The 23221-nt window shown below is 55.8% G+C and overlaps 2 protein-coding genes across 12 annotated transcripts in view; both read right to left on the bottom strand.

Moving 5' to 3' along the window:
* Positions 1–1410: 1410 nt before the first annotated feature.
* Positions 1411–6361, bottom strand: Crip2 (cysteine rich protein 2). The gene is made up of 7 exons (XM_021201880.2): positions 6254–6361; positions 3271–3423; positions 2744–2884; positions 2603–2671; positions 2411–2505; positions 2043–2100; positions 1411–1947 (listed from the first exon to the last, which is right to left on the bottom strand). The coding sequence occupies exons 1-7, from the start codon at positions 6294–6296 to the stop codon at positions 1880–1882; spliced, it is 627 nt and encodes a 208-aa protein (XP_021057539.1). The 5' UTR covers positions 6297–6361; the 3' UTR covers positions 1411–1879.
* A 3337-nt stretch (positions 6362–9698) lies between these two features.
* Mta1 (metastasis associated 1) overlaps positions 9699–23221 on the bottom strand; it is a 37236-nt gene continuing 23713 nt past the window's right edge. For 3 of the 11 annotated variants that reach the window (XM_029540650.1, XM_029540651.1, XM_029540652.1), the window contains 15 exons: positions 19941–20043; positions 19095–19194; positions 18596–18784; positions 16632–16706; positions 16236–16294; positions 15827–15942; positions 15289–15440; positions 14994–15183; positions 14774–14863; positions 13426–13578; positions 13187–13267; positions 11983–11994; positions 10935–10966; positions 10463–10614; positions 9706–10377 (listed from right to left, as the gene is read on the bottom strand). In XM_029540650.1, coding sequence (XP_029396510.1) covers positions 10227–10377; positions 10463–10614; positions 10935–10966; positions 11983–11994; positions 13187–13267; positions 13426–13578; positions 14774–14863; positions 14994–15183; positions 15289–15440; positions 15827–15942; positions 16236–16294; positions 16632–16706; positions 18596–18784; positions 19095–19194; positions 19941–20043 — 1655 coding nt within the window. In that variant the 3' untranslated portion in view covers positions 9706–10226. Of the gene's footprint in view, positions 10378–10462; positions 10615–10934; positions 10967–11982; positions 11995–13186; positions 13268–13425; positions 13579–14773; positions 14864–14993; positions 15184–15288; positions 15441–15826; positions 15943–16235; positions 16295–16631; positions 16707–18595; positions 18785–19094; positions 19195–19940; positions 20044–23221 lie in introns of those variants that run through there. The other 8 variants (XM_021201512.2, XM_021201508.2, XM_021201509.2 and 5 more) reach the window with 5 other exon arrangements.

The following is a 23221-nucleotide window of genomic DNA, read 5'->3' as shown; positions in this document are numbered from 1 at the left end:
CCGCCTGGCAACAAGACCCAGACAAACAGTCGCAGCACCGCCGCGTTTCCACGACAACTCCTTGGAAACAAACACCAAGCAACGTCATCTTCCTCCGCAGGAAAAGGCCAGATCCTGCCCCGCCCCTCCGATGTACAGCAAAGCTGGCCTCAGGGCGGGGATGGATCTGCCCTGGGAAGACCCCTGCCCTCGTGGCCCAACCAGGGGAATCCCCTTCTTGTCCTCAAAGGTTCCGCCCAGGATCGAGGAGGGCCCGCCCCTTCGATTCCTTCAGACTGGGGGCTGACAATTCATCGTCCCCTCTTCTCCCACGCACCGCCAGCCAAGAAGAGCCAGAGCTGCCCAGCTCAATTCAAAATGTGCAGCCTAGAAGAGGCGTCTTGGTGGGAAAGGTCATATGGGGGAGGAGTCCCAGAGCCCAATACCTGCTGGTGAGGACCTCCCTTAGCGAGGGTGAAGAGAGGGGCAGACTCTGCAACCAGGGAAGTGACGGTGTGCATGTGACAGTAGCTCCGGACACAGTCATACCAATGTCAGTGGCCAACACGGCTGGACAAGAAGCCAAGGACAAACCTGAAAATCCTTCTTGCCCCGTGGCAGTGACCAGATCTGGGAGCCACTTGCCCCAGACGCACTAAGTCTTGGATTGAAGGGAGCAGGACTAGCTAGCTGGGGCAGATCAGACAAAGTCCCCCATGCGCCATTGAAATGCAGGGGCGCCTTCTAGTGGGCATTCGGGGGAAAGCAAGTGAAGGAAGGACACGCCCACTGCGAGAAGCGGGTTCCAGTCCCAGAAGCTGGGCCACTTGAGGAGGCAGGGTTCACTGCCTAACAGACTGTCCACGTTGTTACTGGGCCATACACTAGAGACAAGTCAGGGTGTCAAAGGCCTTGTCGTGTGGACGGACACAGCCGTAGCTGAGCGTGGTCGGACTGGCGTCTAACAGCACCCTTAATCTTCCATGGACTTCTCTGGCCAGTACTAGGCCGTCCTCAACTTCAGGTTCCACCCGGTTCTCACCAGCTCCACACACCGCTCTGCACAGGACCTTTCTGGTCCCTGCCTCCAGGCCTCATTACATGGCTCCTGCTTTTCTCAAGTTGGACTTCACACACCTGTGGTGTTTCACCATGCTCAACACAGGTATATACCTCACTTCTGTCCTCCATAGATTCCATCTACCCATCATCCTGACCCCTCCTCTGCCCAGTGCAGCCCCTCCCTGCTTCTCACACACTTCACTGTTGGCACTGATGCCTAGGTCGGCCTCCCCAGTTCAGAAATGTCTTTGGACTACATCCCTACCAATACTGGGCCCAGGGATACAAGGGGATGTTTGTGGAGAAAGGGGTACAGTCTTGTGTTTATATGCAACACACACACAGACACACACACACAGACACTGGGTCTTGCAATCCTCAAACCAAACTATTTATTGACAGCAAAAGTCTCCATAGCCGTGAACCACGTGAGGGTAGGTAGGGAGTAGTGTGGGAACCAACAGAGGGCTCCTCGAAGGGACGCCAACCATCACCCCGGGAATGCTGTGAGCTCACGGCCATCACCGGCAAGCAGAGCATAAATAATACTGGTGGGCAGGTGTGGGCAAAGGGATATCATAGGACAGTCACCTTGGAAATCTATCAGGGACACAGGAACACAGGTCTACCGGGCTACGGAGGCACGCAGAAGAAAGTAGACGGTGGGCAACATGGGACACGCCAAGGTGACAAAGGGGGCTGAAGCTCTGGGACTATCCAGGCTTTCTCCTCCACCACTTAGGTCCCGGATTTGCAGGCGAGACACGCTGAGGCAGGACTAGGCAACAGGCCACTTTGTCTCTGGGTCAAATGGGACCCGAGGACAGCATCTGCAGATCTAGGGCTGAACTGTGCCCTCCGGATCCTTGTCGTAGATATAGCTGCCCACTGCACCAGTATTCACGCCTGCGGAGAAAAGTGCCCGGTGTGGCTGAGCAGGAACAAACAGGGATCTGGGGAGGGAAAGAGGTCCTCGCCTCCTCTACCGGAACTCGACTCACCTTTGGGTCCAAAGAGAATTCCATAGCAAGGCTTGTGGCAGTAAGGGTGACCGTCATGCTGCGGGCAATGGAGAGAGAGAAGCTGAGCATAGACCCTCCTCCCTTCCCTTCCCTCCCCAGACAGGCTGAGACCTTGATGATGTGCTAGTCAGCTCCCTGAGGACTGGGAGGCTTCAAAGGTCATGTACAGGCCCACTCACTTAGACGGGAATAGCAGAGCCCCAGGGAGCATCTGCACGACCTGCCCTCTAGTGGCCAGAGGCAGTACACCTAGCCTAGGGCAACCTCAGGTCAGGGAGTGGCAGAATTCCTTACTCCATCGTGCTCTTCATCCCTGTCTCCTCCTCCGTCCCAAGTGTACCCCTTACCTCAGCATGCCCGCCTGGGGTCAGGGTCTTGGAGCAGCGCTCACAGCGCAGGCAGGGCCGGTGCCAGTCCTTGCCCAGAGAGGTCACCTTCTCAGCTGGGAGGGAGGGAGGGAAAAGGGTGGTTGGTGGTAACCCCAATGCAGAGGCACAACATTCCTTGAGTCAGTGGGGTGGGGAGTGGGAGTCACTTACCGAAGTACACTCTCTTGTTGCATCGAGGACACATGTTGGGCTCCCCAGTGAACGTGGTGACACTAGAGGCTGGAGGGGTGAACTGGGTCAGGGCGGACCTTGGTCACCCATATCCAACTCCCACCCAGAGCCCGTCCTCACCTTTGCTGGGACCCTTGGGGGGCCCGCTGGTCTTCCGCTCCTCAGGCCGCACCACAGGGCCCTCGATGGGGCCAGTGACCTGAGGGGCCTCGGTCTGAGGCTTCTCGTAGATGTACGAGCCAGCGCCCCCGATGTTCACACCTGTAGATGATGGGTATGCCAGGAGATTAATGGTTGGAGGCCCTGACCCCACCCATCTCACACAGAGCTTCTCCCAAAGCTGCTTCTTGGCTTTCAGGGTAGGAAGGGCACAGGGAAGAAAACAGCAGACCGAGCCCCAGCATACACAGGGACTGTCCCAGATCTGAGGCCCCAGCATACACAGGCACTGTTCCGGGTCTTAGGCCGGGCTAGGACCCTGCTCACTTTGTTTTATTTTTTTCGAGACAGGGTTTCTCTGTGTATCCTGGAACTCACTCTGTAGACCAGGCTGGCCTCGAACTCAGAAATCCGCCTGCCTCTGCCTCCGAGTGCTGGGATTAAAGGCGTGCGTCACCACGGCCTGGCTGGGACCCTGCTTACTTTACCTTTGGGCCCAAACAGTGTGGCATAGCAGGGCTTGTGGCAGAAGGGCTTCCCATCATGCTCAGCATGGCCGCCGGGGGTCAGTGTCTTGTTGCAGCGCTCACACTTGAGACAGAACTTGTGCCAGTCCTTGCCCAGGGAGCTCACCTTCTCGGCTGTAGAGAGGAAGGGGAGGAGGAGGTCAAAGCAGAGTGCCTGCTCCTCCTCTTGCAGTCCAGAAGGTTCCAGGCCCCACATCCCTGCATTTCATACCCCCTGGCGGACATCAAGCTCCACTCCCACCCCTCCCACGGTGACTCCAGGTTAGGCTACTGTTTACAGAGACTCCCTCAGCCATCCTGGAGCCCTTTGTCCTTGCTCATCTCAGGCCTGCACTTGGTTTAACCCCTCAGTGTCTGCTCTCTGCACCTATTTATACCTTGCTCCTCAAAACCCCTGCCTCACCCTCATGGTACAGCTCCTCACACCTCTCCCCCTCCCCACAGAGCCAGGCAGAGTCCGTGGCCAAGAGAAAAAACCCTTGATCTTCAGTACCAGGTGAGGGAACACCAGTCCTGGATGTGGCAGGACCACCAGGAAAGATCCCTATTTGGTTTCCTCGTCCTAAGCCCTGAGACCTCACTCCACCCAACCCACTGCCTCCAGCTGCCAGTTTGGCGCCAAAGGTTTGTGACCAGCAGCTGAGGGTTGTGGACCCCACCCCGCAGCCGCCAGGGCAATGACTGCCCCCAATGGACGGAAGCCTGGGCCTCCCCCATGGGAGTAAGGCAGGAAAAGGGTGGAGAAGTGGGCAGGAAGAAGGGCCTGAGCTGAGAGCAAGCAGAGCCGGAATTCCAAAGGGAAGGGGCCAGGCCAGAGTGGCGGGGGGGGGGGGAGGAGGGAGGGGTGTTGTGCTTGCTTGGCTCTGGCACTCCACTCAGAGGATAACAGAAACAGCCAGCTCTCCAGCCTTCCTTTCTCAAGAGCGGCCCACTGGTCCCTCTGGGGCCATGCCTCCTCTGGACAACCTTGGCAAAAGCCAGGGAGCACAGCCTACTGTGAGAGCCCCCCTCCCCCTGCTGGGAAGTGCTGCCGCTGGGCAGCAAGCCTGGATCCTCCTTGCGGCTAAGTCCTCTCCACAGCCCTAACTTGCTGGACACGGGCAGGTGTTCTCCAGGAACCCCCCCTCCCCAGACCCTTGCCCTGGGACAGTGCTGTTTAGTTTCCTCTGTGACGCTAAGGCACAGGTGAGCCAGAAAAGGCAGGAGCTACCTGGATGGCAAGCAGGCTTGGCTCCCATGCCTGCCTGGCATTCTTTCTCGGGACAGTGATAAGGAGACTGTTGGGGTGGCCATCAGTGGCTGTGGCAGCTGCAGCTCAAGGCTGCCAAAACCACTATGTTCTGGCCAGCTCTGGGATGTGGGCCATGTATGGGGCAGGGAGCTGACCCTCAGACCCACTAGTTGGGTCGATGGCCCCATTACAGACCCAAATTGGGAATACAGCATTGATTAGGTCTAATAGCTTGGAAGGGAATGGTCTCCCTACTTGGCCATGTGTTCTGGAAGAAAAATCGGAATCACAGCACCCTGGGGTCCCTTGGGCCTAGCGTTTACTCAGAAATGGGCTGCCAGGGCACAGCCTAGCTGGGCAGAGAGGGCATTATTCTGGGCCCCCATCGCCTCCCCACAGAACAGAAGCCAGCCCACTCTGAGGAGCCTTTGTTTTCTGCTGAGAGCCAGAGGCGCCCAAGCAGGCAGAGTGCTTTTTCCGGGTGGCCTGTTGGCCAAGGCTCCAGAGAGTCCAGAGCTGGCCTGGAGCAAAGTCATACAGAGAGGCCCTGAGGACCGTCTTCACCCAGGGGCTTGTTAGACAGTTCTCTGTAGGAAAAGGGCTGAAATCAGGCAATCTGTCCCCTCCAGGAGGCAACAGGAAACCCCTGGCTCCAGGCCACCCAGAACAACTCCAAGCCAAATCCGGTCCCTCCACTCTGGGAACAAACAAAAGTGGCCTCTCCTCCACTCCCGTCATCTGAAGAAGTTCACTGACCTGGACACCGACTGCTGTTTTGGGAAGAGCATAAGAGTCCCTGTCCTTTCATGCCCCTGTCTTCCTCTATTCTGGCCCTGAGTCTATTTTTCAGTGGCAACTATACTGCTACTCTGGCAAAGTTGCTCAGCTAGGAACATAGCCCCAGGAGGTTAGCAGATCAGGAACCAGGGGATGCTTGATAAAGGTGACTGCCTTCAGGGGCTACCTTAGCAGGAACCAATTCCTGCATACCATAGCCTCCTTCCCAGATGGCCTTGACCTCCAAGAGGCCAGGGTCCTAGTCACCCAGTGCACTCTCAAGCTCATGGAGAAATACGTGTCACCAGTGCCCCACCCCGGGTGAAACTGCAGAGGCAAATGGCCAAGAAAGGGAGCAAGCTGGGGCACGTAAGAGGCAGAAGCCAAGGTCGCCCCCGCTTGGATTGAATCCGAAATCCCAGACCTGGCCCAGTGGCCTGGGCAGAGGTCGAAGTGAGCACTGGGGTCACTCACTACTCCGGGTCACACTAGTGGGCCCATGTGCAGGCTGGGAGGCAGCCATAAGGTGAAGAGATGCCGGAAACCAGGGGATCTCAATGGACCAGTCTCGGGCGTCGGACCTCATTGGATCCCGCCCCGAAGAGCGTCGCTGAAGAAGGGCGATAAGCTGAACATGCGGGTGGCCAGGAGGGCGCTCCTAGCTCCGGCCGACCAGGACTTTCCGTACCTCGACCAGTGCCTACCGAGCACTTCCGACGCCACCCGCCTCTCCAGGATCCCAGATGGTCTCCCTCGCCCCGCGCAGCACTACCTTCGAGCCTCGGGCCGCACCCGCGAAAACAGCGTGGCGAGCTTAGCTACCGATCGGATCGCGCATCCCAAGACGGTGGCTGCGCACCCCATCCGTGTACATTCCGGGGTGTGGCTCTCAGCCAGGGGCCCGGAGGCGAAGGCGGCCGGCGGGTGGATACTCACCAAAGTATACGGTCTTGTCACACTTGGGACACTTGGAGGCCATGGTCGGTGCGCTCGGTCGGTCCGCGCCCTCCACCCGCGCTCGTCTCTGCGCCGCCGCCCGCGCCTGCCCCGCCCGCCCCCGGACGTCGATTGGCTCCGAGACCTGGGCGGGGCCTCTGGAGCCCGCCCCCTAGACGCCAGCAGCTGGGCGAGCTGCAGGCGGGGAGCACCTGCCAGGGTTGGAAGGGCCCGGCCTAGCGCCCCCTACCCGGGAGTGAGGTGGCGTCCACAGGGATCGCCCGAGGTTTCCATGGCCACATAGCGATCTCTAGCTATAGAGCGGACTTGGGATCCCCAGCTTTAGGTCTCGAGGCCCGGGCCTGCTCTTGGTAGGAGGGGGCACGAGAAGCCCGCGGGACGCCCCCCGCCCCTCGCGCCTCCGGGCGCCGCCTCCCTTTGTTGCCTCGTTTCTATAGCAACGGTCTCGCAGCACAGAAGCACGAAGCATCGGATTCCGGGCGGGGCGCCGCGGTCCTGTCTGTGGTGCTGAAGGAGGGGCGGGCGAGGCTCACTTGTAAGCGCCACCACTTCCAAAAACAGCTTAAGAAACCACTGGGATGAGTGGGGGCGGGGTGGCGTCAGCCAGAGCAGGCTCTGACGGGGCCGCAGGTGCACTTGCCTCTAAGGCACTTTTTTTCTTGGCGGAATGGGGTACCTGCGAATTTCCTCCGCCCAAAGTGTTGTGGGCTAATACCCCCTTCTGTGAGGTTGCTGCTGCTCAGACTAGAGTCTCTGACTCCCAGAATGCTGGCCCCAAAGCATTCGGTAGAGTAGCAGAGCCAGAAATCTTGCTTGTCCTCAGAATAGTCCCCTTCCAGTTTCCTTCCCACTAAGGGCTTGCTTGCCGTCCCACCCTCCTTACCTTCTGACTCGCATGAACCCACAGGCCTCTCTCTGAGCCTCTTGACCCAACCTGGGCCTTGGGTCTTGGAAACAAACACACTACAAGTCCCAAACCCTGACGATCTGGCCCAGTATGGACAGCTGACTCCAGAGACACCCCTCCCACACTTTCCTCACTGCCATGCTAGACACCCACATTTCATTTCTGTCCAGCCCATGAACTGGGAGCCAAGTGGTCCCAGGTACCAGGCATGTTGGTGATCTCTGGCCTACTCTTATAGCTCCATGTGGTGGCCCTTCCTGTGTACACATATCCTGCAGTAACTGCCATTTCCATGGCGACAACAGCCCAGAAACGTGCCGCCCCCTCCAAGCCTGACTGACCAGCCAGACCAGCTCCCCCTGGCACCTGTGGACACATGCCAGCCAAGGTGAGAGGCAGGCAAGGAAGCCTTCCTGGACAGACCCTTCGCTCACAGCCAGGTTCCTGTTCAGGCTGAATTCATAGGTGTCCTGACTTTCAACCCAGGCATCCATTACTGCACCCCCTCCAGCTTCCCATCTTAGGAGTCCTGTGGACCTCTAGGTACCAGCCTGCTTGACCACCACCCCCTCCCCCGCTAATATCTGCCGTGAAAGACAGGGCTGGCAGGCACAGCTTGTCTTCTGAAAAGGCCTCAAGGGTGTTGTCGGCCCCAGTCAGAGTGGGTAGGAGCAGGCCCCCTCCTGGGGGTGGCAGAAAAATGACAGGCAACCCTGGCTGGATGCCCAGGGCGAGAAGGGGATGGAGAGGGCAGGGTAGGAAAGCCTACGTAATTGTTGCTTCTGTCCTACCTCCTCTGCTGGGTCCCTGGACGATGAAGGAGGGCTATGGGGCTGTTGTGAGCCTGGCAGGAAGGCACGGAGGCCAATGACAATGACCTTGACCTCCACACCCGAGGCTGTAACAGGCTGGCATGGGCAGGCACAGAAAGGCACCTCTGGACACACACCAGCCAAGGGAGGAGGTAGGTAGAGGCTTCCAGAGTGCCTTTTGGGACAGGGTCCCTTCTTTCACAGCTAGGATGAACTCATTTGTGCCCTGATAGATGGTGTGGTGTGGAGCAGGTCAGCAGCTCTCTTCTCTAGGGCCCCAACGAGATGAGAAATACATTGGAATTCTGTCTTTACGTGTCCTGTCACCTAGGGTAGGATCACAGATCTACTGCGGGAACCTATGTCCAGGAATGGCAAGGCCTGGAATGAAGGCTCTGAGCTACGTCCGGGTCTTCAGGTCAGTACCAGGCTCTCGGGTCATGACTGCCTGACCACTGTAGGACGGGTCCTACCCGTTTCCCTCATTAAAAGGCTTCAGGATAGTGTAGATTACTTTCCTGGGCCCATGAACCACCAGGCTATGTCCAATTCCCGTTCTTCATCGTGGTTTTCATGTCCAATAAGCCTTGGGCCCTGTTTCTATAGTGGGCACTGGAGCCCACTTAGGAAATGTCAGTAAGAGAGAGACCTGTGTCTGAGGAAAGCTGAGGGAACTAGGCCAGAAGGGGCTTCATCCGGACCTCGATGGAGCCATGCTCCCTAGACTCCCAATGGGAAAAGGACTCGCAGGAGGCCCTTCAAGAGAGTAGTGGAGCACAAGTTAGAAGCCAGAGCAACTGAGAGAAGCCCAATGACCCTGGGGACGTGAGTAGGGTATATGTCACAGCACTGTCCCAGACACCTGGCCTGTCACCCCGATAAGCCCCATCACAAGCTCAGGAAAGCTGAGATATCCCTTATCTATATCCCAAGTGGGAACATAGATGGTTTCTATTTTAATCCCGTCTGCGATTTCCACACATCACAGGCGCCCGAGGAGGCCAGGAGCAGGAGCGGGAGGCAGGGGCCAAAAGACTCCACTGTTCCCAGAAAGGGTCTATCTGAGCCTCCTCTTGGCCAGCTGAGAGGCAGCAGCCTGAGGGGTGATGGCCTGCAGAGCCAGACCTCCTCCCTCCCGTAGCTGGCCAGGCCCGCACCTGTCTCTAGGCCTGCGAGGATAAGCGCAGGCGGAGATAGGATTTCTGAGCAGAAATATGAGCAAATTCTCGAGAAAAGCACACCTGCCAGGGCAGCACAGCTTAGCACAGAAAGCTCGACAGCTGGGGCAAGGGATCTGCTGGGCACAGGGGGTGGGCCCTGGATGAACCTTAAGCTTCTGCGCCAAGCTGACCCAGGTAGAAAACCCTGGCAGAAAAAGGTTGTGGGGCCTCAGGTAGGGTCAGCTCTCATTGTGGCACATGAGACACTGTTTCTGCATAACTTTAAATCTAAAGTGGTGGTCCTCTGGCGCCAGTCCCCCCTTGGAAGGGCAGCAGGCCCTGGGCCAAAGGCCTGCAGGAATAGGTCTCAGAGTGGAATGCTCTGCCAGCCCGAGTAAGATCCCCAGTGCTAAGCTGACCCTAGCTGTGGCTTCTGCCCATCTTTCTGCCAAGGGATGCCCTGGGTATTCCAGGTATCAGAGCAGGGTAGGCTCGTGGCCTAAACCAGGAGAGGGACTGGGAACAAAAGACGCACAAGGGCTTGGTGGGGTTTTCCTTTTTATGAGATTTTTTTTCTTTGTTTTTGTTTAATATGAAAATTACTTGAAAAGACAGGGGACCAACCCTGCAGGCAGCTTGGCCGCTGCTGGCTGCACCAATCCTAACATCCAGGTGTAAGTTACAGAGCTCAAGTTCATCTACAAAAAAGTAATAAAAATAAAATTTAAAATGGCACCTTCAACAGAACACAACAAAACCTTAGAGCCCACCCCGGTGAGAAACCCTGCAGCACGCGGCCCAGGGCGCTCCTCAGCTCTGCTCCAGCCAGAAAGTAAACACAAAGCTAAAAAAGACTCCTCGGCGTCTTGGAATAAGTTAGACCACACTTCCTCCCCGCATGTCCACCAGAGGAGCAGTTTCTCTGCATGTGAGGGCAGGGATTGGGGCGCTACGGAAACAGGGTGGGGCGGGCAGCAGTCTGGTGGGGAGGGAGGCCGCTTGGCCTCTGCGGGCCTCACTGGATACTCTGGGGCTGATGGAGGGGCCAGGCAGGCCACAGTTTGGGTGACCGCCTAGTCCTCAATAACAATGGGCTCATCATTGACTGGTGCAGGTGGGGGTGGCCGCAGCGGCAGGGCCTGGCTCTGGCGCAGGGCAATGGGTTTGTAGGGCCGGCGGGCAGCACGCTTGGTTTCTGAGGATGAGAGCAGCTTTCGGATTTTCCTGTGGGAAGACGTAAGCCAGTACAAATCAGAGGGTGGTAGCTGAAGACTCCCATATCCCGTCCTGTCCCAGAAAAGGCTCCAACCTGGTCTCCTCGGTGGCCATGTAAAATACATCATCTGGGGCGTCAATCCAGTTCATTCGCCGCCGCTTGACTGGAGGCAGGGAGCCACCACGGATTAGGCGCACTTTGGTGGGGTAGGACTTCCCATTGAGCAGGAGATTCCGACTTGGTCCCTGTGGTGAACAAGAGGTATGAACACGGGAAAACAGTACCCTGACCTTACCTTATAACCCTCAGCCCGAGACTCTAACCTCCTGGGCAGCCAGGCCTCAAGGTGCCATAGCTAACTCACAGCCCAGGCAGGGAGCCCCTGGAGGACTGTAGCGGCCTGAATGCACTGGGTCTACGCTACCTGTTAGGTCTGGCCAGGGCTCCCAGGTGCTCTGCACGGCACATGGTGAGGAGTGAGAGCTACCTAGGCCACTTCCCCAACACCTTGAGGGGATGTGTGCGCACACAGAAGCATGCCAATTCCCTAGTCACCCATTCTTACCATGTGCCTGGTCTGTCCATGGTTTGCCAGACCTGATGAAAGAGAACACACCGTGAGACCAGAGCAGGGGGAGCATGCTATGCATCCACACTGCCTGCCAGTGCTGCTAAGCCCAGACCTCGAAGGTGGAGGTGGGGGATAAGACCTCCTGAGGCAACCCCTCCAACCAAAGCCCACACCCAAGGGGCCTGCCTGTACGATGTCCTCAGCTAGCCCAGGTGGTCTCACAGCCCTGCCCACCCCAAGGGCCACCTATATCCTGGCCAGCAGAGGATTCAGCAGTTTGGCAGTCTGGGCTCCGGGTCTGACACCGGGCTAAGGTGGACGTCAAGCTGCACAGCTGAACGGCCGTGTGTGCCTCGTCCCCCCCCCCCCATCGCTGCTTAGGGCAGCAATCGTCTGCTGGTTGCTCAGAATGCAAACAGCAGATGCTAAGTCGGAGACAGATCTCTGATGACAACAGCATGCTTGCAGGCTGAGGGCCTAAGAGAAACTGAGATGTCACTGGAATGAGGCTGAGAGGCAAACTCTAGGCTCTGGTATCCCACCGCAGCAGGAGGGCCAGCTGTGGTCCACAGCAGGAGGCACTGCATCACAGATCAGATCATCTGGCATGTGTAAGCGTGTGTGCCAAACAGGTCTCTGGATGGCCTGGCTCCAAGCAGGGAACAAGACAGGCCTCCTCTACCATGCCTGGCTAGTGCCACTGGATGGACCCCATGACAATCTACCAGCCACTAAACCTTTCATCAGAGACCTCCCTCTTTTTTAAAAGAAATATTTTGAGACAGGGCCTAAACATGTACCCCAGCTACCTGGAACCCAAGATCCTCCCAGCTTCAGTCTCCCAAATGTGGATTTATAGCCTAGCCCGTCTCTAAGAAGCAACGGCCTGTCCCATACCCTGCACCTGCAGTCTGCCCTTCCTAGACTCCTGGATCCAGCCTTTCCCTAGTTGCTCATTTGGCTCTCGGGGACAGCCTGCTCACAGTACCTACTGGGACCCCAACCTTGTGCCCACACAGAGCCCTATCACAGAGCTACTTACCCAGGTAAGTGCCTGCCAGAGTGAGGAGGCGGCAGGGAGAGAAGATACACACTAGAGTTAAGAGTGAGCTGCATGCACAGGCAGCTAAGCCGCAGGGCAGAGCAGCAGGCAGTATGGGGCAGGGGTTAGTGCGTTAAGAACTTGGGTGCTGGGGGCTAGCGCCTTGTCCAGAGTTCCCACCTGCCCTGCTTATTTATGCAAGGCCCAGGCCTGAGGCGCACCACTAAGGTTAAGGCTGTCTCTAGCCAGCCAGCCTATGGCTCCTAGGCTAGTTCCAGTACTGAGGCCTAATTTTACAACTTCAGGACAGCCACTTGTGGCTAGACCCTCTGACAAGGGAGCTGCCTAGACCACTCACAGGGCCAATGAGTTCCCACTACATCCTGATTGGGTACTCATTGTAGGACACACCTCAGGTCTGCAGGATAGACTTTGAAAAAAATTCAGTGGAAATGAACAGCTCTTTATAGAAACCAGAAGGTCTGGGAAGGCCATGCCTGGGCCCCTGGACTGAGGTGTAGATAACACGGCCAGTCCCATAGCCACACAAAAGGGATATGCCTGCTTGGGTACCCGACAGTTGGCAAGCTTCCAAAGCAACTTTGAGAGGGAGTGTCCTGAGGGAATAAGGTACAGTTAGACAGTTGCTGCCCACTGCTACCTCCTGGGCTCTCGTCTTGACAGGTGGGGAGGGACCTGAGCAGGGTCATGCTGCCTGGCTGGGGTTCCCACATTAACATTCAGACTTGGTGCTATCCCTCATACCCAGCAGGCTTGTGCCCCACAACCCTCATCCCATCAGCAGACTCCAAGCTAATCCTCAGCAGACACAAGGGCCGTATGTAAGCTCAGCCACCGACCCATCCCTACTGTTCCCATCAGGCAGGGCACACAAAAATTGCAGGTAGCACTAGCGGCCCTACAAGCAAGGCTGAAGGCATGCGAGCAGTCACAGCGCGATAGCAGTGGGGGCACCAGGGGCCTCGTGCAAGGACAGTCCATCCATGGCCAGAGACCCAGGGTTCATGGGCCCTCTACCAAAGGACAAGTCTACAGGAGCACGGAAGTGTGGGCTGTGGCCTGGGTCTGTGTGGACTGCCCCTGTACGTGCCCTGAACCGCCCAGTCTGCTAGCAAACAGTACACACAGGCATCACGACAGGACTCGGCCACAGCACCCCGCCAGCGGCCGCCCCAGGCCTTACCCCTACTGGGCATCAAGAGGCGTTTCTTCATGTTGCCTGGCAGTGCCCAGGAACAGGAGAGAGAGGGAGAGAAAACATCAACTAAGACAGCCGGTTGAATAAGAGCCACGTGGAGCTCCAGGGCTAGCCCTAGTCCCATGGCCCTCAGGAGGCCTGGCTTCCTTCTAGGGCCAGCCCTGCAGCTCCCAGCAGGCCTGGCTTGGCCTCTTCACAGGGCCAGTCCTTAAGCTCAGACTCACCATCTACCCCATTGTGCTGCTCATAGCTCCTCTTGCCCAGGATGGTAGGAGAGCCATTGTTGATGACAGGGGCTGACTTGGCAGGGGTCAGGCTGCTGAGCACACTGGATGAACTCTTCACGGGGTCGGGCTTAGGTGGGCGGGGATGGGTCTCTGTGGAAATGAAAGGGTAAGGGTGTGGTTCAGAAACACAGTACAGGAGGGTCCATGCAGTAACAACACCTTCCTACCCTCTAGCCCCACTGATTAGGCTAGAAGGAAGCAGCCCTACATTACCAGAGCTCACTGAAACCAGGGATCAAAGCACCCTTAGCAGGAAGGCTATCTAGGATGTCTTCAGGAAGGGCGGCAGCCAAGCAGAGCCTAGCCCACTGCTAGGCAGAATAGCTGTGTAAGTGCCAAGAGCTTACAAGATCCAGACACAGCCCATAAACACACGAGTTCCATCAGACAGCTTCCACATCCAGGCCACCGGGTCTGATGGCAGAAGATTGGCTACTGGCCAGACACTGAGCTGCCTGGCTGGCCCAAGCAAGGACCCACCCCACAGAAGGCAGGTCCTGGCACTGACCACACCCTCCTGGGTGAGGCTAGCCCTGGGGCCTAGGACCCAGGGAGCAAAGCCAGGCACTTGTGTCTGCACTGAGCACACTTAGCTTATGGTTCTGGAATGTCCTTTCTAGAAGGACTGTTCACTCCATGCTGGCGGACTGACTCAAGTCCACTCAACCCCTACAAACAAGTGACCCCAAGTGTCGGGCACAGCCTCATATGATGTGCCACTCCTAAATGGCCGGGGCACTGCCGAGAGGTCAACAGTCCACAAAAACAAGCAAGGAGTTATCCCTGCAAGGCTGCTAGCCAGACCTGCGCCTTGGCTGTCAAGGCTGCTAGCCAGACCTGCGCCTTGGCCGTCAAGGCTCACAGACGCCTCCAATGCTGTCCTATGTCGGGAAGAGACCTCCTTGCAGCAGCAGGCGTCCACTGAGCCCTGGGGACCTGTTGGTAGGGCTATACCTGGCATAAACCCTAGTCAGAAACCAGTGGTGGCACACGCCTTTAATCCCAGCACTTGGGAGGCAGAGGCAGGAGGATCTTGAGTTTGAAGCCAGCCTGGTTTACAAAGTTCTAGGATAGCCAGGGCTGTGTAGAAAGACCCTGTCTCAAACACTTTAGTCAGGACACAGAGTATGCAGGAGGACCTGGAGGGAGCAGGAAGCAGCACAGCTCTCTGGGTACTCCTGAGCTGGGCCAGCCGGGCCTAGTGTAAGCTAGGTGACCACTCAGTGTTTCCATATGGGGTGTGAGGGTCAAAGTCAGAAACCTATGTCCCAGCCGTTGAGCTTACCAAGATACCGGAGCACGGCCTCCAGGGGTTTCCGTACTACCTGCTTCAGCACCAGTGGGCTCTGGGAAGCTTCGGGCAGCCGTGCTGTGCCTGTACAAGGACAAGGTACAGTGAAGAACTGTTCCCCAAGAGCCAGGGTCCTTATCTGTACCCCAACCTGGACACTCTGCCTGAGTGTGGCTCCCGCTAGCCCCAAGAAAGAGAACAGGGGAAGACTCACATTCAGCCTTGATTGCTGCGCTGTTGATGGGCATGTAGGGGTGGCGGGCGGCATGCCACGGGCGTAGGATCTCACGGCACAAGCGCCGGGCAATGCGTGTCAACTTGGTAGTATGCAGGTAGAAGGCCTGCCTTGTCTTCATGGCAAACTTGGGGCTCCCACTGCTCCGAGCTGGGATGCCATGGGGACTCTGTGGAATGGGGCACGCCGCCCCAATATAGCACTGTGACTGGAAGCCAAGGACCCGTGGCTGACATGCAGCAGGTGGCAGATAGGTGTGGTGTGTCCCACTTACCATGTTATTGCGGTTTGGTCCCGGCCTCTCTCCATCTAACCGGGTTGGCATTTTCAAGCCACCATATTTCTTCCAATATGTCCAACAAGATGCGCAGAGGCGACACTGCATGTTAGGGGGACCCCAAGAATACCACTGGTAAGACTGTGTGGCTACGGACAACAAAGTTGGAAATAGACGGATTCTTAAGCAGGACCAACGGTGCAGAGAGCATCCCACAGTGTCCCCACCGTCACCACAGCCACCCCAACCCCTGGCTCAGGACCAAAGAAGGCCCACCTCATACTCCTGAGGAACTCTTTCAAACTACCCCCACCCCTGCACCCCACTAGGGTGAGTCATTCCAGGTCAAACTAACCCCCACCCCTGCAGCCCCACTAGGGTGAGTCATTCCAGGTCAAACTACCCTCACCCCTGCAGCCCCACTAGGGTGAGTCATTCCAGGTCTGGGCGCAAGGGGCCTTCAGGGGCCACACAGGAGCATCCATTCCCGTGGCCCCTGCTGCCCAGGGTGGATGCCAGCCGGGACAGCACTTACTGTAACAGCTCTCGCAGGCCCGACCGGCCCCGGGGCTCTGGCCTGGTGTCCCTGTGCCATTCACTACAGTGGCCTTGACACTGTTGGCGCTGATCTGGTTTGGGTTGGGCTTGTTACTGATGGAGGAGAAGGATCAGTCACAGGTGCCCTGGGGTGTCTGGATCCCCACAAACATTCCTGTACCTCTGGTCCACTGTGTTTCAGCTGTCATATCCCAAAATGCTTAGCACTAAACCCAGCTTGACTCCTGGGCCAAAAAAGCTTAAATCCTGATCCCTCCTCCCCAGTGGAGCGAGCTCATGAGAAGGGTGGCCGAGGTTCTTCAACTCAACTCCGAAGGCTGCCTAACCCGGAGTCCTACACCCACCGCCCACCCTTACCAGCCCCAGGAACACGAAATAGGACTTACTAGTTGGGAATATAAACCTGCTTTAACTTGCTCTCAGCTTCAGCTGCTTTCAAACGTTTCTTTAAACAAAACAGAGGGTGAGGGAGGTCACCAGGCTAGCCAGGGAAGCTGGGAGGCCACAGGGAGGGGTCACCATTGTTTCTCCATCACTGGCATCCTTAGGGAAAACTTTCATGGCCTCCCTGGCCAGTCTAGGGCCAGGAAGTGGGGGTACAAGGATGGCTAGGGGTGAGGAATGTCCCTTCCTCCCAGTCTGTGAGTCCTCTAGTGACCCTAGCTCCTTCCTCTTTGCTCTAGGGCTTAAGGGGAGGTCGTTGGGAAAGCATGAACAAATGTACTGTGGCTATATGGGGACTGGAGAGGACGGACAGTGTGGTATGGGAGTGGACGGCCCACCTGCTGGACGTATCTGTCGGTGGTCTTCCACATGTAGTAATACTCTATGATGCTGGTGAGCGACTTCCATGGGAGCTGCAGGGACAAGGCAACATGATGGGTGGCAGAACAGGGCTATTGCCCACACAGGCGAAGGAGAAGAGTGGCAGAGACAGCGCTGTGAATCACTTCAGGTCTTCCACGAGCGGCACCCCCCCCCCCCAGTGTTCATTAAACACAGCAAGGCCACAGCAAGTATGTGGCTGACCTTCCTCTTCCCTTGAAAACTCAAGCTAAAACAATTAAGATTAAACGATTAAGCCTGGAAGGAGATGACCATGACTTGGTTCTGTTCTTACCAAGGATCAGAGATGTATGGACAAGATCGGCTGAAGTCCCTCAACCATGGACTTCTCAGCTTCCAGATCCAGAGACGGATGAAATTTGTTGGAATTACCCATTCTCAGGTGCTTGAATGAGAGGCCCCTGCACGGCCCACATTCTTAACTCTGCACTTCGCCTTGGCTGGAAAGCCAAACCTCCCGCTCGCTTCTCTGGGTTACTGAGCTCCAGGGCTACATTTCCATGTGCTTTGTCGTTCCAGTGTCGAGCACCTAAGGTTTCTCTCTTTAGCACACAGCTACAAGCTCCCTAACCCTGTCCCTCTTCCAGTGCTCCCGGGCCACCAGCTACATCACTCAAGTTCCATCTTCTCCCCTGAGTTACTGCTCAGTTTGTCTTTTGGCAGTGGCAGGGACCAGAACCAGGGTCTCCTACATACAAAGGATGCCTTCTCCCACTGAGCGACACACTAAGGCTAAGGCTGGCAACCTCAGTCTTTACAGGCTAGCGTGCTGGTTAAATGTCACCTGCAAACATTGTCTCTTTAGCTCTTTGAGCTTTATCTACATGAACAATTTCCTGTGAGCAGACTCATGAAGTGTTGAGTGGCATGAGCTATGCAAAGGTGAGTCTGCCTGTGTTGTGTGGAGCCCTGTTTCTGTGCCTGGTTCACTCGATCCTCTGGCCCAGTCAGTCTTGCTCTCTGGCAGGCTTCTTTCCAGAGTCTGACAGACTCAGTTTACCTGCTGAACCTTGTCCAGAAGCACAGACTCTCCAGGGCTGCCAGCTCGGTTCTCATCGCTGTCTTCCCATCCAAGTCACCAAAGCATCACTTTTCATCTAAGAGGCTCTGCTCACACTTAGTTGGTATTTTTTTTAATCCAGTTGCACGCCAGGCCGTTGAGCAGAGACTGTGGGTACTGTGGCCCTGGGAGTGACCAGCACCCGAGCCCCCCAGGCCCACCCCTTCAGGCCTCCGGCCTACATCAGCGCTCTGCATGCTCCTAGCTCTGCCACCCTGGTTCCCGTTTGCTAATGAGCTGACTTGCTTGTTTGTAGCAGTTTCCCAGGCTGGCCTCAGTTTCCCTCTCAGTGCTAGGATTACAGGCATGTTTCACCATGCTCAGTCAGTCTTGCTATTATTTTCACAGCACTCCAATGGACAATATAGTCCACTTACTACATTCTGGATCCAAGCAAGCCCACCTCCTCAAGGCTGTTGTGAAGGTGGCCCAGCTCCCTCACTTCATACAGACATGCTCCTTCAAAGTGCCTACAGGCTTTTAGACAAGTTTAACACCATGCAGTCTTTTTGGAAGTTTTTTTTTGGGGGGTGGGGGTGGGGAGCCTCTGAGAACTCAGCTCTCCCACATTAAAGACCCTGAAGACTTGCTAGAACTGCACACAGGAGTAAGGTTCAGCTTAGTTAAGAACAAAAAAACAAAACCAAGTTTGGGCAGCCGTTAAGTCTTGAGGATACTTCCAAGAGATCCTCCTCCACAGCAGTACCCTAGCTCCAGTGAGCTCCTGTGGCTGCCCAGTGCTCACTGCTAGCCACACCATCCCTGGACTGAGAGGGCAGAGGCCTGGCCATAGAGAGATGGAGCCTGGTAGCCACTCCCCCAAACTGCTTAAGCACTTACAAAATCTTGTTGAATGTCGGTGAAATCTTTCCCATATTTTTCCAGAGCTTCCTCAAAAAGGTTGGCCTCTGATGCTGACCACTCCTCCATCTCATCCCGGCAGAGCACTGGCCCACCCTGAGGCACTAGGGCCGAGATGGCCTTGGAGATGTCGTAGATGTTCCTGTGCAGCGTGTCCATAGCATGGAACTACAAGACAGCAGGGTTCCCTGGGACCAGGCTGTCCCCAGGTTCTAAGGAGTGTCTTCCTGCACCCAAGATGTGACCCCCACCCCCACCCCTTCAGGTCTCAAGGTGACAATCTAGTAGCTGCCCAGACCCCCCCCCAGGGGGGTGGGAACCAGAACCCTCCCTAACTCCCTTAGCATGTTAGATAAATCTAAGGTGCACCAGGAAAGGCTGGAGTCCTGAGTCTTTAGTTACCTTGCTAGGACCCCTGTGTCTAGGTGGGTGCTGGACCCCAGAAGAAAGCAGGAGAGGTGGCAAGTGGCCCACTCACCAGGGTGATGTCTCGGGAAGCCGCTGCGGCACTCATGTGCAGGCTAGGTTGCCTCACGGAGCTGCTGCAATCCAGGGCACGTGCAAAGGTACCCACAGAGCTGGGGAGGAGGAGAGCCACTGACCACCGGAGCTGACCTGGAGGGATGGCCTCCACCAGGCCAGTCAGTGAGGGCCAGGACCCAGGTGCTACACCCACCAAAGGGTCTCTGGGGCTCAGCTCTAGAGGAGCAGAGGTAGCTGTAGATGCACGTGGTGGCATGAGTCCCCATGTGTAAAAGAATCGAGGGTAAGCAACATATAAAACATGACTCAGTGCTGGTTGAGAGAATTCTCTGTATCTATCCACGTGTGTCTGCTGGAGGTCACTGCACTGGGAGCTGCCTCAGACCTGGGACACTAAGCCTGACTGTAGCAAATGTAGACAGGCCCCTCCTAGGCCCCTCCTGCTGGGATTTGCTGAGCTGCACCTGCTCTGGGGGCTCAGCACTGATTGTGGGGCCCTACCTTCTTCATTCAAGCCTCCTCTTTAGCCTCCCACTCAGTCAGCCAGGAGCTCTTTAGCTAGGTCCTAGCCTAGCCCTGGAAGAAGCCCCAGCCCATGGTGGAGACAGCCCTAAGGGTACACAGTGAGAAGATGCCCTGATGCCCAGGAGCACTTGTCACAGAACTCCAGGGACATCTGCAGCCTTAGAAGGCTGCATTCATACGCAGGAAGAGGTCTGAGCAAGAAACAGGGATAAGACCATGAACCCCATGTTGGATGTACAAATTAAGGCTCCATGTCCCCAAGACCCACCACACTGCTCCAGACAACATCCTGCTGGCCTCTGCTTACTAAACTTACCGGGCCACCACCAGAAACTGGTCAATCTGCTTATCCACAAGTGGATTGTGGGCTTCCCACACCTTGGTCTCCAGTTTTGACTGATCGCGGCCGTCCTCCTCACCTACAGGGAACAAATGTGGTTCAGAGAGAACAGCAAAGGCTGCGAGACTAGTCCAGTGTAACCAGACGTCTGCCCGTGGTCCCATGGTGCCACTTCTCCCTGGGTGATGAGATGCTGGCTTGGAGGGGAGGCTGGCACACACATACCCCTTGTGACCTGAGGGGTTGGGTGGGGATCAGGTACTCTGCTCTTGGATTTCTATTATTCTGGGAGTTAGGGGACAATTCCTGATGAAATAACTGTATACTCATAAAAGACATACAGCAGGACCAAGAGTCCCAAGGAGAATTTTGTCACGAGCCAGGCCAGCCCTGACTCTAGGGAAATGCCCCAGGAGATATCCCATACTCGCCCACTGTCTGAGTCTCCAGCCAAGGGCTACATTCATAATTGAGTGAAGGTATCAAGCTTCCAGTTTGCATCAGATCCCATCAACTCCCCTTTGGCCCTTGGCATCAACGCACCATGTGGCCACGAGCAGCCTACACTTGAGTTCCCGAAGAATACTGGGTTCCTAGTCAAGACACTGAGCAAACTCTAACAGAAGGACTGCAAGATATTCCTGACCCTCTTCAAGAGTTGCTATCTATGGGTCCTAAACACAGGACAGAGCAAAGCAAGGGAGGTCTTATGACCAGCTAGTCACAGAGGACGAGGGTCCCGCCACTGAGAAGACCCGGCAGGAGCCATGGAGGAGTGGAATCATCAGGTTCTCCGGTGCTCTTGGACTACAGCTGGATTCTATAAACTCCAGCCTATGCAGGCCCAGGACAGTGGCATTTCCCCAATGTTGTGAGTGGGTTTCAGTCTTGATGTGGACTGTGCTTAATCGGGGGCGGGGGGTTGTCACAGGGTACAACCCTTGACATTCTAAGGTCCCCAAAACCAATATGCTATTCATAGCAAGTGATCTGCAACTGCCAGGAACAGAGAGCAAAGAATGCCTGTGGAACACAGCATCACTTACTTTGAAATTTCTAATACAGTGAATAAAGGCAAAAATTCCATGTTATATCATTCAAACCAAACACTCTGGGGCGGAGACATGGCTCAGCGGTCAAGAGCATATATTGCTCTTCCAAAGGTCTCAAGTTCCAATTTCCAATATCCCTGTCTACCAGCTCACAAACATCAGTATTTCCAGCTCTAGGAGACGCAATACTTCTGGTCTTGTCCAGACAGGAGGTGTACGTACACACACCCACCCTGCCCCCACACACCCCCTCTAAAAGCTTAATTTTGAAGACAGATGCCATGGGGAAGCCACTGACCTTTGTGTCAGAGACTAGGAAGGAAGAGCACAGTGTGGTAGCTGGAGACTCCCCTGAGGTCCTGCTTCTTTTCACAGGCAGCCCCCACAGCCAAAGCATAGCTCTCTCGGGGGGGGGGGGGGGAGGGGGTCTCCTAGCACTCACCAATGAGCCCACACATGCCTAGGCTACCTGGAACAGCTCGACTCTGAGAAACAGAGGCTCAAAGCAAGGTCTCTGACCTTTGAGACTTCTCCCACCTCTCTGGTCCCCGTGTATATTCATGTGACTGTGACGGCCTCGGCTGGCCTCTGATACTTCCCTCTGACACTTCCCCTCAACCAGGCTGAGAAAGCGGATACCGTGGCTCCAGAGTTAGGAGGCTGGACATGGTTTAGGCCTCTCTACAGAGCTTTAGGGCTGGAGCTATCTGGCAGCAGTCGGCTGGCTCTGGCTGTGAGGTTGCCCAGGGTTAGAGACAGGGTAACGAGGCTCAAACATGGAACAGAAGTCAGCAAAGAGCAGCCTCAGCTTAGCTCAGAGGGAAGCACCTACTCCAACCGTCAGGCCCCACCCAGCTGCCACCCATGTGGGCTTAGCGCCTCATTCTGAGGCTCAACAAACACCAGAAAAATCAAATAGAAACCACAAGGCAAAGGGAAGGGCATGGAAAATGCAGGAAACAAGTGCTGCGTCGTCAAGCCAGCCATCCTGCAGGAAGCGCACAGTCCTACCATATGACAAGCTGTAGCTGAGGCCCCCAAAAGAACCAAAGAGCAATTGCCTCAGAGGCTCGGTGCACAGAAGTGGCACTCTCTGAGCCTCCAGTCCTGGCTAAGCCAGCAGTTCTGTGGGATATGGAGCCTGACGGTCAGAGCCTGAGTGCTTTATAGGAGACAAAGACCAGCATCTCGAGCCATCAGAGCCTTTGCCAGGGCTGTGGAGGGTAGATGGAGAAGGGACCTGCAAGCCTCGGATGTCAGGTCTGAGCCAGCTTATGTCAGTCTGCTCTGCACTTCCCACCAGACCTGACAACCTGAGTTTGATATCTGCTGCCACCTAGGATGGACTCAATTCTTGTAGGGCGTTCCTGACTAAACCCCTACATATACGAATGGATGAATGAATGAATGAATGAATGAATGGAATTTTAACCTCCCTAAGGGGGGCGGGGCTGGTGAGATGACTCAGTATGCTAAGATGCTTGCTGCTAACCCCAACAACCTGAGTTCAGTCTGCAGAACCCACGTGCTAGGACAGAACCGACTGTACAAACTGTCCTTTGACCTCCAAAGTATACTAAGGACCTGAATTTGAGTCTTGAGTCTCACATTGAGGAATGAAAAACCAGACTCTACACACACACACACACACACACACACACACACACACACACCATGAATGTAGAACTATAATGAGCCAGGTGTGATGGCTTGCCAAAGAGGGAGGCAAGTTCAAGGTCAGTTTGGGCTATATAAATAAATGAGGCCCTGCCTCAGAAAGCATGGGATGGAGCTGGGGAAATGGCTCCGTGGTTAACAGCACTGACTGCTTTCCCAGGAAACCTGGGCTCACCTCCTAGCACCCACAGGGCGGTTCACAACCTTCTCTAGCTCTAATGCCTTTTGACTTCCATAGACACTGCACAAGTGGTACCCTGACATACACACATACACGTAAAATATAAATAAAAGAATAAAATAAGTAAGGAACAAGGCTGGGAATGTGGCACGTGGCAGAATACTTTCCTAGCAGAAACAGTATAAAATCAAACTCATAATGAGCTGCCAAAGGGAAATCTGAGGTCAAGGAGCCACAGGGCTCAACAGGCGGCTCTAGGGTTTGAGCCTTGCAGCTGCATGCCAATGTCCACTAGGAAGGAGGCTTGGAAGAGCTGAAGCCTGGGTAAAAGCTACAAGTACTACTTC

Source organism: Mus pahari, chromosome 7 (assembly GCF_900095145.1).
Source record: "Mus pahari chromosome 7, PAHARI_EIJ_v1.1, whole genome shotgun sequence".
NCBI classification, from domain to species: Eukaryota; Metazoa; Chordata; class Mammalia; order Rodentia; family Muridae; genus Mus; species Mus pahari.
Note: the sequence above shows the minus strand (reverse complement) of the source record. Positions and strands in the feature narration are given on the sequence as shown.